The sequence below is a fragment of the Manis javanica genome, chromosome 1 (genome assembly GCF_040802235.1).
Source record: "Manis javanica isolate MJ-LG chromosome 1, MJ_LKY, whole genome shotgun sequence".
In the NCBI taxonomy this organism is placed as follows: Eukaryota; Metazoa; Chordata; class Mammalia; order Pholidota; family Manidae; genus Manis; species Manis javanica.
The window spans coordinates 15,275,973-15,293,558 of record NC_133156.1 but is presented as its reverse complement, the minus strand read 5'-3'; the positions used below and the strand labels follow the sequence as shown (position 1 = coordinate 15,293,558).

Sequence of the window (17,586 nt, the reverse complement as noted above, 5' to 3'; positions counted from 1 at the left end):
ACAGTTGAGGTGCTTGCAGTTTACACAGATTAAGTAAACTTGCCACAGTGCTATGAATGGTAGAGGCAGTATCTAGTCCCGTGAGGTCTGATGCCAGGCCTATCAAAGGCAAGGGAGTGCCCAGTTGTGCCAAGGACTCAGGGAACTGGTTCAGGATGACCAGGCCTGAAATGGGTCTGTGGTATTTGGCAGCTGAAAAATCTTAGCTTGGGGGATTGGGTGAAATGAGGGAAATTGAGGAGGACAGGTGCTACCCTGTGGTGGATGTGGCCACCACGTGTGGTCTCAGAAGTGAGCCGGCTGAGCAACAGCAGGGACCATCTGCCTGCATCACAATGAGAGTCCCTCCCCTGGGAGCTGTGAGGTGTACAGCCTGCGCAGCCCCACCCAGCAGTCCAGAATGAAGGCTAAGTGGTGTATAGGGACACACTCCCATCTATTTTAAAGAAGCTGATGTCACTGAGGGAGGAACAAGATACGGTAGGTGCTAAAGAAGAGCGCTGGCAGGTGGAAGAGCCTGTTTTGGTTGTTTTTCAAAATGGGAGAGATTTAAGATTTTTATGCTAAGAGGAAGTTGCCAGGGTAGTCCCAGCATCCCTGCAGAATTTTCAATGATGGCCCTTTTCCCTAACTTTTCCTTGTTGGGACAACATATTATATGGTCACCCTAAGTGGAAGAACCTTGGGAAAGGGAGAGGCAGGAAAATATATGAGAGAGAAACTTCTGGAAACAGGGAGTGGCTCCTGGGCAGGCAGAGGGCTGAGTGTTAGAAGTGGGCTTTAGGGCTTCCCCTGAAGCAGGTGGATGATGGGGTAAGAGTAAAGTGTGGATACTAATGGGTTAGGGGCTGGATACAAATTTGGGAGATTTCTTTCTTGACCCCTTTTCTTGGGGAGGCAAGTGCCATGAGGTCACAGTTTAAGCCTCAAATTCCACATTCAGTTTGTTTTACTCTGTTAGCCATAGGCCAACCTTTTCATAAATGTGGGTCCATTGGTCTCTGTAACAAAAGGCACACAGTGTGGTTAGATCTGAGCTAAGCATGAACAAATAGCACAAAATGGATACCCTAAGAGAAGTTGACTTAGTCATGTTTCTAGCACATATGAAAATGTTAGCATAGCTGAATAGTAGAGTTAAATCTATACCACCAACTCTCTCTTGAAGTATGTATCACTGTATCCCATTTCATTGTAATTAAAATAGTAGCTTATTCTTGAGAGCTTATAATGGGTTACAGAGTTCTGTTCCAAATTTATATATTGTAATGTAATATTCTAAATGTATACATTTTTCTACTTTTATGATTCATTTTTTTGAATAGATGAGAAAACTGAGTAACTCACCCTAGTTTACACACTTACTAAATGTCAGAGCCAGGATTTAAATCCAGGGCCCACACTTGCCTCCAATATGTTAGTTCCCCCCTTGTCTTGCTCTCTCACTCTAATCTGTTGATTTAAGTTTCTTTCAGGCTTTCTGTTTTATCTAGCCTTAAGTCAAAAGTTGTCATTATGATAAACTGATCATGTCTGAATTCCCCGGCAAAAGGATAAGATGGTAATCTGATAGGAAGGCTCCTAGCAGGCTGGACTAGATGCCTGGAGCTCAACGGTGAACAGTTTTTATTTGCTGCCCCGTGAAACAGACTCTAACCCCTCTGAGAGGTCACCAATCAGCATGCCGGAGGAAGCATATGCCAACCGGATTATTCAGTTTGGGAAACACAGTTGTAAAATTCAGCCGTAAGAGCAGTTGCCCAATAAGGCCTGATGTGAGAACTGAATCCGTGATCATAGAGGCCACCCTTTGGCTCCAGCCATTCTCCATCTGTGGCAACCTCCCTGTAATGTCGTACATTGGAAGGACTCAAGAGCAAACACATGGCTTTGGGGAAATCTCTCCTTCATTCTTGATTCTTCTCTCTTAAATATTAATATAATATGCAATGCATTTATTGACAGACAGAGCCACTGTCTCCTTTGGTGAATAGAAAAACACAACTTTAACATGTGGAATAATTATAGATCAATCAATCAATCAAAAAACTAGTGTCAAAAAATGACAATGTAGAGGTTACTGGAGTACAAAAGAAACAGAATTCACAGTTCATGACATAAGATTAGTGTTAAGGAGAGTTCTCTTACCTACACTGATGTGAATATAATGCTTATGTAGGATTTTTAAGAAATTGGATAGAATTTTATTAAATTAAAATTAAATTTTTTTTCATTGAATTAATCTTATGAGGGTTTCTATGACAATGAAAGCCAAGAATAATGTGTCTTTTTAGTTTATTTTTATGGAAATATAGTAGATACTCAACATAGCAACTTGACATATATACATGACTAAATGTTCATCATGAGAAGTGTAGCTACCATCTATCAACATATAAAGGTAATATAATATTATTGACTATATACCCTACATATACTTTTATCCCCATGACTACTTTATTTTATAATTGGGAAATTGTATCTCTTTATCTCCTGCACCTATTTTGCCCACCCTCCTCAACCTCCTCCCTTGTAGCTGCAGTTTATTCTCTGTCTTTGTGAATCTATTTCTGTTTTGTTTGTTTGTTCATTTTTTTGTCTTTTACATTCCAGATATAAGTGAAATCATATGGTATTTGTCCTTCTCTGTCTAACTTATCTCACTTAGCTAACATAATATCCTCTAGGTCCATCCCTGTTGCTGCAAATGGAAAATTTTCATTCTTCTTGATGGCTGAATAATATTCCATTGTATATATGTACCACCTCCTCTTGACTCATTCACCTGTTGATGGATACTTAGGTTGCTTCCACATCATTGCTATTGTAAATAATACTGCAATAAACATGTCAGTGCATATATCTTTTCAAATTAGTGATTTTGTTTTCTTGGGTGTATTCCGGAAGTGGAATTAGTGGGTCATATGCTTCTCCTATTTTTGGTTTTTTCAGAAGCCTCCATACTGCTTTCCATAGTGCCTGCACCAATTTACATTCCCACCAACAGTGTAGCAGGGTGCCCTTTTCTCTGCATGATTGCCAACACTTGCTATTTCTTGGTTTTTTGATACTAGCCATTCTGACTGGCATCTCCATGATGATTTGTGATAATGAGCATCCTTTCATGTGTCTCTCAGCCATCTGTATGCCTTCTTTGGAAAAATGCCTTCACAGGTCCTCTGCCCACTTTTTAATTGGATTATTTGTGTTTTTGGTGTTGAGTTGTATGAGTTCTTTATATACCGTAGCTATTAATCCCTTATTGAATATATCATTTGCAAATATTTTCTCCTGGACAGCCAGTTGCCTTTTTGTTTTGTTGATGGTTTCCTTTGCTGTGTGGAGCCTTTTTAGTTTTATATAGTCCCACTTGTTTATTTTTGTTTTTGTTTCCCAATAATTGTTTTATGATACCAATTTGATAATACATTTTATACTTATTTGGTGTTATTTGTCATGACAACATAAAATTATACAATGATTCAACAATCACATAAGGCCATTAGGAACCATTCTGTTGTTTTGTTTCTTGGAACATCTTAGAGGAAACTCATTTTCATGTACATTTGAAAATTACGGAGAAAATGTGGCAGCTTCTCAAGAAGTTTCTATTTCCCCATTTGTTGAAAAAGATAGAGATATTTGTTGAAAAAGATAGAGATTTCCCCATTTGTTGAAAAAGATTCAATAGTGTGGGCAGAAGTGGGGTCAGGTCAGGAAGAAAGGCACTGTGGGACAACAAGAAACAAAACACAAGTATTACTTTTCTGGTGGCCTGTAATTCTTAGATGGCCCAAATAGCGTCTTTGTATGTATGCAAAAAATAGTTAAAAAACAATTTACCATTAAAAAATATAACTGCATTTTCTAAAGTGAACTCCAGGCTTCACACAAAAATTGTCTTCCTTTCTGTTGGCATGTTCTCTTAGACATGGGAGAGCAATTGGGCTAAGCCTTGAATACTTGAATATAATTTCTCTATTAATGAGACACCTCTTTGTCTGAAGATAACATTAAAAAGTAATCTCTGACTTTACAGGATCACAGAACTGGGAAGGAAATTTAAAAATTTCATTTCTTCATTGCACTCGTTGACAAGGTTTTTGGGTGCTATTCACTCACTGTGTTAAGCTCTGGGAATACAGATGACTAAAACCCAACTTCCTTCCTTAAGGAGTTTACAGGTAGTTGGGGACCCAGGTCACAAACAGATGGAAAGGAGAGTGCAACCTAAGACATATATAACAAAGCTGCCAATCTGCAGAAAAACAGAGTGTTGCCTTTCCCGTTCCTGATGTGTTGGCCCAGGGGCTGTAATATGTCATTAAATTATGTGTAAATAAGAAAACAATTTCTGAATTTTAGCAGATTGATATTTGCACTAAAAATGACCCTTTAAACGCCAAGGGCCAGGGTAGTGAGTCTACAGTCCAAGAACAAGTTCCCAAATGAGTGGTCTTCCCAAGCAACCAGCAGGTGGATCTGGAGAGGCTGCTGCTGTTCTTGCCGGGCCCAGTGGGAGGAGGATGCACCCACCCTGCATGGGGGGAAACGCTCCGGCAGCGAGGCAGGCCACCTGGGCTTAGTCCCACACCTGCCCCTGACCTGACTTGGCTTGCTCCACTGTTTCTGTTTGCTCAGGGTGAGCTCCAAAATATTTACTTCTTACGCATAGAAATAGGACAGAAATAATTGAAATGCAAAATTAACAACTGCAAAGAATTTTTTTTCCTTAATAGATAAGCATACATAAGCAGGGACAGCTCCCAAATATCTGAATATGAGGATTCCTATCTGGTTGGACTGTGTGTGTGTGTGTGTGTGTGTGTGTGTGTGTGCACATGCACACACACGTGTGGATGTGTTAGTGCTTGTGCATTTATATAAATGGATGTGGCATGGGGGTTTTGCTGCAGCTCTACTGGCATAGCAAATACTTGTTTTTACATGTGTTGTATCTTCACTTGGAAGGGAGAAGGGTTGACGAGATTATCCAAGACAGGCTCAGACCTCCCCCAGTCACCACTGTGCGTGGGTGCTACGGTAAGGGTATATGTATATACACATGTTATAAACATGGAGATACAGTATAGGTACATATAAGGGCTGGGGTGGTGGTGGTAAAGTTGGTATTCTTATTCATATGTAGCATTCTAAGCAGGTAAATCCATTTGGAAAATAGCACAGGTGTGTCATTCAAGAACCATAGGAATGTTAATAGACTTTGACTCAAAGAGAACAGTTTCTGGACTCTTGACTGAACAAGTTATTCAAAATGCAGAAAGATTTATATGCACAAAGACTGAACAATTGGAAGCAATCATTAGGTCCTCTAAGGAATTATGATTGCATAAATTGTAATGCATTGATGTAATGGAATAGTATGCAGCCTTTAAAAATGAGGAGCAGGATAGGTAGTCATTTGTAAGCAAGCACTTTTTTTAGTGTTTAAAAAGTGAATTTTCATTTACTATTTAAAAGAAAAATCAATGTATGGCATAAATATATGAAATTATATATCAAAAAATCCTGGAAGGAATAACACAAAAAATGAAAATAGTTTTTTAATTGCCAAAATTTCTATAATATTATTATTACTCCTTATTTTAGAAAAGATGGACAACATGATTGTCAATGCAGAAAATGCTAAGGAATCAAGACAAAAAAACCACTGCACCTAAAACATAAGTTTAGTAAGGTCTCAGGATATAAGGTCAACATATAAAAATCAATTGTATTCCTATACACTAGCAACAAATAATTGGGCATTTTTTAATTCACTTACAATAGTGTCAAAAATGAACAAAATACTCAGGACTAAATTTAATAAAAAACATGACTGAAAGAAATTAAAGAAGACCTAAGCAAATGGAGAAATATATCATGTTCATGGAGCAAAACTCAGTGGTGTTAAGATGTCATGTCTTCCTTTATTGATTTATAGAGACAATGGAAGTTCAGTGATAATACTAGGAGGCTGTCTTTAAACATATAAGTTGACAAGTTCTCCCTGGACTTTATATGGAAATTCAAGGAATCTAGATGGCAAAACCATCTTAGAAAAGAAGAAGACATCTAGAGGACATATACTACCTGACTTCAAGTTGTAAAGCTGCAGAAATCACACTCAGGGACCAGAAAAAGAGATCAATGGAACAGACCAATGGAGCAGAGTTCAGGCATTACTTATTCTTACAGAGTCAGTTGATTTTAAACAACGATGCCAAATAAACTCAGTGGAAAAAGGAAAGTTTGGTCACTAAATGGTGCTGGAACAACTAAATACCCATAAAAAAAAAAAGAGGAAACCTTTTAACTATACCTCATAACATCTACAAAAATCAATTTGAGGTAGATTACACATATGTTATAAACCTGAATATAAGGGCTAAAACAATGATATCTCTATGACCTAGAGGTAAGCAGGTAGACAGGACACAGAAAGCAAGAACCATTGAAGATAAATATTGGTAACCAGACCGTATCACACTAAAACTATGATGCTCATCAAAAGACCTTTAGAATTGAAAGGCAAGCTACTTACTGGGGAATATATTGCAAAGGAAAGTCTTGAACAACTACAATGGAACAAAAAAAGTGGCCAAAGAAGAGAAAGACAAATATTGTATGATTTTGCTTATATGTGGAATCAAAAACAAAAAGTGAAAATACATACTGGGCTGAATATATATTATGTAGTAAAATGACTAAAGGCCTTCCTTGCTTCTTCAGAACTGGGTTCGCAGAAGGGGAGTGGAACAAGCACTACATCAGGGGTCTGTCCCGGCCTCTCATTAAACTGGTGGCCTCTTGATCTGTAAATGAAGAGTTGGAGTCTGATCATCTCCAAAACCTCTTAAGAGTTGTAAATTATGTGATCTCAAGAGGTCACACAACATAACAACTAACCCCAAACACACTTTTGGAGTTCGCATGTCTTTTTCCACCCTTCGATAAAAACAAATCTTACCACAATACTCCCCAGTTTAACAACTTTCAGTGGCTCATTTTTGCTATCAGAGTAAATCCACACTGCTTAGCCTAGATTGCAAAGGACCTGGTGATTGGCCTCCAGTTTTTCTCTCCTGCCTTTTCTTATCACACTCCTGCCCTTCTCCCAAGCAGCAGTCTGAGCGTCAGCCACTTCCCCATTCTGCACCCTTTGGCCTCTAAGCCTCAGTCTTGGCCCCTGCATTTTCTTCCTAACTCACGCCACCAGACACCTTAATACTGAACTGGCCTTATTTTCTATGTGCTTTCAAAGCATCCGGGATTTATTCCTATGGTGGCACTTATCAACTTATCACATGGTATTTTAATATTCACCCTACTTGTGTCTATCTCTTACTGGACTCTGAGCAAAGAGAGAAATGGCTGGAGATAGAGACTTGGGTTGTAGGGTAGAGGTCAATGTCTTTGTTACGAAATGAATACAGAGGGTGAGAGATATTACTTCCTTAAACCACAGTGACTGTAGCCACAGGTCACCTTTATAAATCACAGTACCCTCAGGTTGTCACCTTATCATAAAGGAAACTCAACTGTGGAAAAGGAGCGAAGCTGGACTTGAAGGAATTTGACTCACACAGTGTTTTTCAACCACAGCTACGGGAGAGAATTACCTGGGGAGCTTTGAAAAACTCCAGGGTCAGGTCCAGACTTGGAGAGCTTGATGTAGTTTTTCTGGGTTAGGGCTCAGGCATCTATATTTTTAAATGGTTCCTATAATTCTTTTGAGAACCACACTGAGAATCTCTGGTTAGGAAAGTGTAGGGTGAAAGGGGCAGGACTCATGTGCAGTGTTTGTGTGTGTGTGTCCATGTGCGTGTGTGTGTGTGCGTGTGTGTGTGTGTGTGTGTGCACAGGGGCTCCTCGAGAGTACAGGCAGGTCAGCCAGGGTGTCCCACCTATTCCTCTGCCTTACACAATTTAATCTATTCCTCATATCCCAAACTCCTTCAGAGCATAGTTCTCAAACTGCCAAACACACATGCATTCATTCTACTCTGCTAAGAGTAAGAACTGAAAGAAAGAAGTCCATCACTAAACCGGTAAATAAATTATCTCTAGTTTCAGAGAGAAGATCTTAGCCAGTTGTGATAGAGAATTAACATTTCTTGAAATCCTTTTAAGTTAGGGGTCTTCACATAGGTGTTAGGGGGCTTCACACGGATTGTCTCATGAGAAAGAAATATGGTATCAAAGTGAGCCTTTGAAGTGACTATTACACTGGAACCAAAGAGGACCAGGCTAATCTTGGCAGAACCGGATGGAGGTGGCAAAGGTCATCTTTAATGCTCTTACTTCCACTTTCCTGACAGTGCCTGGTGCGGCCATGGCCCCTGACCCCACCCTCACCCCCTTCTTTGCCTCCTGTGGCATTGCCCACTCCCAGATCTGTAATAAATGGCAATGGATGGCATAATGAGATAATCAGACAAAATAATACCTGATTAAAGGTCACTGGTCTCATAGAAAGTAATGCTTCTGTCTGGTTTAAATTCATGAGTTTCATTGAGAAGACCCTTAAGGAACGATCCTAGGATGGGAATCATTTCAGCCCCCAGTGGAAGCAAGAGCATCAAAGATGACCTTTGCCACCTCCATCCGGTTCTGCCCAGGACTAGCCTGGTCCTCTTTGGTTCCAGTGTAAGAGTCACTTCAAAGGCTCATTTTGTAAAATGATACCGTAGTTCTTTCTCATGAGAAAATCCGTGCAAAGCCCCGTAACACCTTTGTGAAGACCCCTAACTTAGAAAGGGTCTCGAGAAATGTTAATTCTCTATCACAGCTGGCCAAGGCCGTCTCTCTAAAATTAGAGATAATTTGCTTACTGGTTTAGTGATGGACTTCCTTCCCTCAGTCTTTACTCTCCCTCTTCTGAAGAAAACTCATGAATTACATGGCAGAGGGGGGAAATATAATTTTCACTTTTCATCCAGATATAATTTATGTTTCATAAAATTCACCCATTTGCAGTAGCCAAAAAGTGGAAGCAACCCAAGTGACCATTAATGTATCAACTGATAAACACAGTGTAGTACATTTACCCAGTGGAATATAATTCAATCTTAAAAAGTAAAGACATTCTGACACCTCCTATAACACTGATGAACCTTAAAGACATTATGTTCAATTGAAATAATCTGGTCACAAAAGGACAAATGCTGTACAATTTTGCTTATACAAGGCACCTGGAATAGTCAGATTCATAGAGACAGGAGGCAGGATGGGTGCCAGGAGCTGGAGAAAGTGGGGAATGGAGAGCTGTTTAATGGCATGGAGTTTCAGTTTTGCAAGATGAAAGAGTTCTGTGGATGGGTGGTGGTGATGGTAGGACAGCAGAGTGAATGTAATTAATGCCACTGAATTGTGCACCTAAAAACATGAAGATGGTATATTTTACATCATGTGCATTTTACCATAATTTAAAAAATAAAAAATTTTAAGTGTGCTCATTTTAAGTGTACAATTCAGTGGTTCTTTAGTATATTTAGAGTTGGGCAGCCATCAACATAATCTAATTTTACAACATATTCATCACTGTCCCTCGTCTGTAAAACCACTCATACCCAGGAACAGTCACTTGGGGGAGATATTTTTAACTGGCCATGCGTGTCATGTGCTACCTGGGACTTGACACTCATTGACTCTCGGAAGGAATGTTAGAGATTTAGTCCAATGCCCTCAGACAAAGAAATTGAGAATCAGAGTGGCAAAGGGCACACAGCTAATCTGGGACAGAGCCAGGTCTTTTGATTTTCTGTGAAGTTATTTCTCCTTATACAAAATGCTGTGTTACTCACTTCCTTCAAACTGACGAAAGATGAACAGTACCGAGAAGACGTTCCCCTACTCTCCTGTGGACACCTGGCCTCTTTCTCTAGCCTCTCATCTCACCTGAGTGGGGAAGAAAAGAAGAAAAGACAGGAAAGTGAAAAGGCTGCCACTGTATTCAGTAATGCTCCCTCATGCCTTAACTCTGTTAGGAAAGAGTTACAAGGAGTTTTATTGAGCATAACATCTCAGACCCTTTTAGAAGAGTGATTGGAAACACAGCCAGGTGTAGTGACTTCACTTTTGAAAGATGTGGCCTTTCATAGTGGTGGCAGGAATAACTGGCAGCAAATAGCAACATCATGTGTCAGAAATGCCTAGGTTTGGGGCTGGTCTTGGTGGTCATCATATCCCTTGCCGTGTGACTGTTGGAAAGCATCAGAGGAAGTGTGAGTTGATGCTTCTAGAATTCCTGCTATCTTATGCTTCTTGCCTTTCTACTTACAGTAGCATTGAGGCCTACAAAGCCTTTTTCAGGGCAGTCATTGGATAAAAGTTGGGGTTAAGGGTAGAGTGAGTGACTAACTTTGCGAATGAGGCCTCCAAAATGTGATCCAATATTCCTTCTGAATCCAGTGGTTAATCGAAGCATGTCCCGCCGCTCTTATTTCCGAGTGGTGCGCTGGTGGGAGGGCCCTATGGTTGCTAAATGTGAGGGATGAGCAACTAAGTCCCAGAGTTTATGGAAAAATCATGCAGCTACAGATTCAGAAATATCTAGACAAAGTTCTGAAACCTAATCATGGGGAGATTTGGGACTCTTTTTTTCCCCTGTCCTTTGGTTTCACAGGGAATTTGATCTATCACCCTCTTCCCTGGTTATCACCCTAACTCACCACAGGATGATGTGGGCCCCTGGAAGTGCTTGGAATTTCTCCAGCCAGGCTTAATCAAGAGGCAGATACTCCAATCGTCCTGTGAGTTCCATTGTGATGAGACAAGCCTACCTGGAGAGGTGGCTGTGGGGGATGACATAGGCTTCCAGACAATGAGTTATCTGAAGACAGTGCCTGGATCACTCATTTATAAACTCTCGGTGTCCCATAGAATGCCTGGCACATTTGTTTTCTGAATAAATGAGTAGTAACATTTCACATCAAATGATGCATTATTATGTACAAAGTGACTTATTTCCCATGCATGAATCTCATCCTCACAACTGAACCTACTTCACCCCTGGAAGGCAGGCAAGCCTGTTTTACAGATGAGATCACATAGCAGTAGGTTGGAGAGGTAGCTTTCAGACTCTAAATCCATTGACATTTTTATACACATCTTAATTGAGACTGCCCCTCCTGAAATACTGCTTCAAGGCACTAAGAGAAAGTTAAACAGGGATTCAGATAGCCATTTTGTGATTTCTGCATTTTATTCCTAAATCTGGGATAGATATACTCTTCATCTAAGTTTTTCACTAATGGCATGATTTTGTGCTATTTGCTAATCACTGCTAGTGTATAGGCTTTTAATTATATTTTGAGTTAAATAGAATTTGAGGGCTAGCCTGTAATTTGCAGTACCTATTTCCTGATATAGATTTGGCATGACACACTATTTGTATCTAATACAGTTTTTGGTAATTTCAATTAGCTTGATTATAGCTTTATGGCCCTGGGTCTTCAAGAAACACATGTTCAAACATTCTCCCTTCCTAATGAGCTCCTTGTTCCTGTTGAACTTCCGTGACCTTATTGGAAATCAATGACTGCTTCTGATCTTCCAAATGTAATGTTGAGGAGACCTAAATGAAATCACTATACAAAATGCTTTGAGATTGCAGGATGCGGAGAGCTGGCTGTCATTAACATGAGTGATTTTGCTTAGAGGTAAACCATATTTTAACTCTGTGTACATATTGTGCATGAAGGAATTTCTCTGTGCAGAATTATTTTCCCCAAATAATTCGCCAGATCACAGAACTCCTGGTAGCGGGCAGGTACCACCTAACTCCTGGGCAGCAGCTGGGCTAAAGCGAGCTTTCCTTTCGTAGCAACTGTTGCTAAGAGGGGCGTGGTTTCGGAGTCCGGGGAGGGCGCGTTAGAGGGCCTGCTCCCCCTACGACGTAAGACTACACTTCCCGTGATGCTCGAGGGTGGTCTCCGTAGTGACGCATTGGCGTCCGCGGAGGGGATCGGGGAGGACGGGGGCGGGGGTGGCGGTGGTGAAGGGGGCTGTGCTCTCTCCGTGTCCCGGACTCGCGCTCAGGCAGCAACTGCCAGCGCCGCCGCCTCCGCCGCCGCCATGTTGGCTTGAGGGGTGATGACAGGAGGCGGCTGCAGCTTTGGGGACTGAAAAGTGGCGGCGGAGGAGGAGAGACAACGCTCTGAGAGGAAACCCTTCCCGGGCTGAGGAGAGGGAGGACCCAGCCTCTTCCGGGGAGCAGCGAAGTCCGCGTCGGAGGGGAGTGGAAGGCGGAGGCATCGGAGGAGCGCCGCGAAGCCGGAGATGATGCGCCCCGAGACCCGCTGCTGCCCGGCGGCGCTGGCGGCCTGAGCTCCGAGGGGCCGTGGGGGGTCTCCGGCGCGGCCCGAGCTCGCCGCGCCGTCCGCTCGCCTCGCCGGGCTCTCGCTGTGGCTCCCGAGTAGTTCGATGCCCTTGGGCGCGCGGGTTTCCGCGGCCCGGCGCTCAGCCCCGGCGGCGCGAGGTGAGCCGTTTCCCTGCGCCGGCCGCCGCGCGGCCGCCACTCACCGCTCACGCGTCCATGTGTAGCTGCATAGTTATCTGTGTACATCCCCACCCGGGCATTTTCCTCCTGCTTAATGCGGACCTGACTCGGGAGCAAGTGTGAATCAGCGCGGGGCCGGGAAAGAGGCCGGCGGATTTAACCCCCCCCACCCCTCCATGTCCGTGTGTCACTCGGCTCGGTCCACCCGGCGCGGCCGGTCCTGGGGCTGCTGCTGACGACGACGGCGACGGCCGCTGCCAGCCCGCGAGTTCCCTCCCGCTGCGGCCGCGCGGCTCCTGGGGATTGTTCCTCTTCGCCCAGAACCTCGGCCAGGCTGGCACTTGGACTCCGAAATAACTTACTATTTTTTTTATTTGGAAAGCAGATCGCAAACCAATCCAGATCGTTCAGGTTGATTTCTGTAGCTTGAAGACTTCTGCTCTTTTTTTTTTTTTTTTTTTTTTTGGTTGGTTGGTGTATTTTTTTTTTTTCCACGTAAACATCTGGGTGTATATCAAACGGCAAGATGTCCAGTAGTGTCCCGGCGGATATGGTAAGTGAAGATAAGTTACGACACCCTTTGATTTATTTGTGGTTTCCAATCGTATTTAATCAGAAAGGATGCAGGCGTGGGGTGAAGGTTTGCAGGGGACTGTTGAAAAGCCACTGGGCTGGGAGATTTGGAGAAGTTGGGGGCTCTGGTTTCCCCCGTTAGGAAGTACTGCTTTTAATATGGGTTCGCGCATTTGGTTGTGTTTTCCAAATCATTAAAGACAGTGGAGAAGTAAGGGGACATGTAGCAAGGTAGCTTGAAGTGGAGAAAATCTCTCTTTGCTAGAAGTCTCTGAACACTTGGATCTTCAGGCTTCTGAAAACGTCAGTGACAGTGGGCAGAGCTGAGGACGGGTGTCCCTACTAGATAACAAGAGGTAGGCAGGAAATCGGGAATTTTGCTCTGTGACACTGAGGAGATCCATAATGCGGTAAGTACAAATGATATTTTCAAGAACAGCGACGTAGATTTTTCTTTCAAGAAAGACTGCTAGAATTTGCGGTGAGCTTTTTGAAATGTCTGGGTGAGCAAGTATGGCACCAGAAATATTAAGATGTTTTGGAATTTTCACAGATCTAGGCTAGCCATAGATTAATACTTTTTTTTTGACTCTTCCAGGACTTTCAGTACCAAATATTTAGTAGTATTACATCATTGGACTTTTAAAAGCTAATAAAACACATTACTGAGGCTTGACCCTTGAATGTTGAGAACTTGAAACAAAAAGTACTCTTGTTTATTGACGCTTTTCTTTTTGTTTATTAAAGGTCGGCATTGTGGAATCTGTTGACTAACAGTAACCATGTAGGCTAACAGAAATGGGAGGTGGGTTTGTGTGAGTTGAAATTACACTTTGCAGTCCTAGGGACAAACAAAATGTGATTAACGAGGAGACTGATAATCGTGCTTATGAAAGAACTGAAGTTGACATACTTATGCTTACATTAACACCTGAGTATTCGTGAATTACAGCGAAAAAATAAAATTAAACTTTGATGATAATTAAATTTTAAAATGTCAGATGTGTCTGTACAAGTGAACCTCATTTACAGATTAAAAAAAATGACTGCGGCATTTTTTTGACCTTGGTTTAAAAACATTTTGCTTGTGTTTGATTTCCCAATTATTGTACTATTTAAACGCAAAGGAACCACACTCAGCAACCTTACTTAGACTCTCCTTCCTGACTCTTAAAACTCGTGCATTGTTCTTTTAGTTTTCCCTTCCATCCTGGTGTGCACAGTTGAGAATCGTCTCCAGCCCTCTTAAGGATAGCTGGACTTGGTTTCCTCTGGAGGTTGCCTGGAGAGGTTTCTGGATTGAGCTGGAAAATGCTATTTCCCCTGCTTGATGAGTGATCTGTGGTTCATCACCTCCAGCAAAGATTTGCGCTCCATAAAGCCTCCATTTTATATCATCATGCACACTGCAAGATATGTTCACTCTAAGTACTATTTATTCTGGCACAGAAGTTGGAATGGAATGGATTTGTGTCGTTAAAACAGTGTGACTACTTTCTTTAGGCCCTGTGATGAAGAAAAGCTGGTATGTGCGTAGCATCAGTTACAAATTGAAATTATGTGGGGAATACTGGCAAGTCAGAAGGTTTGGAAGCAAATGTTGGAATGTTGGGACCAGGAAGTAAGGGCAAAGTTTTATTAATAGCTGCAATTACAAAATACAACTATTTCTGTTTTAGACTGTATTTTAAGGCCTCTATGATGTGGTGCTTTGAGATCGTTTGATTAAAGGTGATATGCAAGGGCAAAGCAGTATTATGTAATAAACATATAATGCCCTGATGATGCTATTTCAGAGTGTGTCTGAAGTACAGCTCGGGTTAGATTGTTCTGAGTATTTTTTATGTCTCGTTTTCTTGCTGTTCAACTTGTTAGAGGTTATGAGGTTTTCCCCCCAATGTTGAAGATTTTTAAACCTTCATTTGCTGTTACTTACATTGCATTTTTGCTTAAAAAGTGCCTTCATTTGATATGTGTCTAGAATTTTCAACTTTCTGAAATAGAGCAAGGCAAATATGGGTCAGAAGTTGTTGATTTAATGTATCATATTTGTTTGTGTTTACATTCAAGTGAGAACTATTTTATCATTCTGAATCTTGAACAGTCTCAGCCTCCCCACCTCCACCTCTTTCCACAATCTGACATCTCCCTTGCAACATAACTGAATTGATCAGGATACATACTCTTGCAAGTATGAATACATACATTTTTACTAGTTGCAGTAAAAATTTCTAGTCTCTAGTGGTGACTGCTAGTATGTGCTGTTTAGAAACAAATGTTATGCTTTTTTAATGTTTTAATGGTGCGTGTCAGTTGTCTGGAAAATCCTATTTGGGAGATGAGGTGGGGCAATGAAGTTATTATTCCTATCATGTTTTCATTAGAGATAATTCATTCTTGAGCTGTGTAATTGCTAAATCAATTGATGTTTTTGGTAAAATCTTCTTATGGCAATGATTGTGACTCACTGTGAAATTGATTTCTTAGAATCTTACTTTGCTTTGTAAATATAACTCATTTAAAATTTATTTTAAAACATTCAATACATTTTTGTGTTTACCATAAAGACTCTTTATTTCAGTAGTCCAAATTTAGCAAATCAGTCTTTTTGGAGGGGGAGTGGCAGCCTACTGAATGGATTTGCTGTACTCTTAAAAATAATTTGAATATGTCCTGTAAATAATATAAATGTATTTACATTAAATATCGGCTTTTCTTTTGTAAAGAGTGATTGAGTTTGAAATAGGACTTACTAACATTCTAGTGTAATCACTTATTTGTGAAAAAAAATCTCAAAATATCTGAACAGGATATCATTATATTATTTGTATTTAAATAATTCATTTCCTTTATTTTCTTTCTCGGTCCAAATCATAGTTCATCTTGGGACAATATTCATTGTTTATAACTGAAGCATGAATTATGTTAAAGCTATAGGTTTTTAGAAAGAAAATGTTTACTCTTTCTGTAAGTAATGAGGCCTAAGGCTGGTTAATAAATAAGGTAGTAATTTTGTTTTCTGGAATGGGAAAGTTATTAAGAAATAAATTACTATATTTATAAAAGTATTACACAAAACATCTGAGATCCTATTTAGAGCTTTGGACTAAAATTATACTTTATGATATCTACAAAATGAAAACCCTACGGAAGAGAGAAATTGGCAATTAGTGTGAGAATAATGGCAAAGCAATTTTGGCATTTGAAACACTTTGGATGATAAAACAGTTAAAGAAAAACCCTGTATCTTTTTACTAATGTAGAAATTGTAGCAGATACAATTTTTAAGGTGGAGTTAAATGAGATAATGATAATTTGAGTTTTTTCAGTGCTTAATGAATATTTTTATTGTAATGTTATCTCTTCCATTTGTGGAAGAAATATTGGAGCCCTCTGGTGGACGAGAAATAACTAAGATGAATTTCCTTTTAAAGGGAACTTTTTTTTCCAAGTTAAGAAAAATGACAGATGTAAAGTATACTAGGGGAAAATGCCATGCTAAAAAAGGTCCAGAGAATAGAAAATTTTCAACTTTGAAAAAAGTATATTGAGATTTAATGCCCAAATTTTCTCTTAACTTACAGGTCCTTTCAGTTTTTCTTTTCTTGTTTCAAGTGTTAAGTTGGAAGGCTTTATGGAGCTAAAAGGTAGATAAGTACCATTTACATAAATGTGTGACTTGATGAATAGTTTAAGAAATAATATATCTCTTTTGGAATGTTCCTCAAACTGTTTTACTTGAGTATATCTTATACCTGGTGTTCTTGATTTAGAAATTTTTATTAAGAAAACAAATGACAAATCATTTCCTTCAGCTTTGAATGACTTTTCCTTTCTAGAGCTAAATCCAACTCCAGCTCGTGTTTCTCTGTTGTGAAAATGGTTTTTAATTCATTCTGCCCCACAGTGATCTTAACATCCTGTGAACCATTTTCTGTCAATGTATTTGAGATTCTTCTTAAACAATGTCAAATTTATATGGGATATGTGTTTTATATTTATTGTATCTTCCATAATTTCTAAAACAGAATAAACATTTAAAAATTGTTGAGTGATTTTCTTGACTCATGAAGTATTACTCTCTTTGTTACTTATGGAAAAAGTAAATACTGCTCCCACTACTACTACTAAATGGTGTTAAATACAAAGTGTATGATGTCTGCTTCTATTACCACTTTGAGTATGAAAAATACATTTAAGCTTTGGAGTTGTTTTAAATTAGTGGTTAAGTATTGATGGCTCTACTAGTTTTTATAACATGGAACAATAAATGTATTTTAGGAGATGAAGTTTATACTTTTTACATATAGTCCTTAAGAATGCCTTTCATTCTGGGGGAGGAAACTGGAAGTAACCATAGAATTCGTGGTAACTGGAATCCCTGGGCAGTAAGTCATTCTGAATCAGTAAATTTTCTGAATACATGCAGGTTGTTTTTAGAAATATCCCAATCTAACAATTTGGATTACTGTCCTGTTACTTAAGTGTAATATGTTACACATAATTTAATA

At 40.1% G+C, this 17,586-nt stretch overlaps 1 protein-coding gene across 2 annotated transcripts in view; it reads left to right on the top strand.

The window, feature by feature from the left end:
• Positions 1 to 366: 366 nt before the first annotated feature.
• UBL3 (ubiquitin like 3) overlaps positions 367 to 17,586 on the top strand; it is a 69,674-nt gene continuing 52,454 nt past the window's right edge. The window contains exon 1 of one of the 2 annotated variants that reach the window (XM_073228763.1): positions 367 to 480. In XM_073228763.1, coding sequence (XP_073084864.1) covers positions 454 to 480 — 27 coding nt within the window. In that variant the 5' untranslated portion in view covers positions 367 to 453. Of the gene's footprint in view, positions 481 to 11,984; positions 13,056 to 17,586 lie in introns of those variants that run through there. The other variant, XM_073228755.1, reaches the window with a different exon arrangement.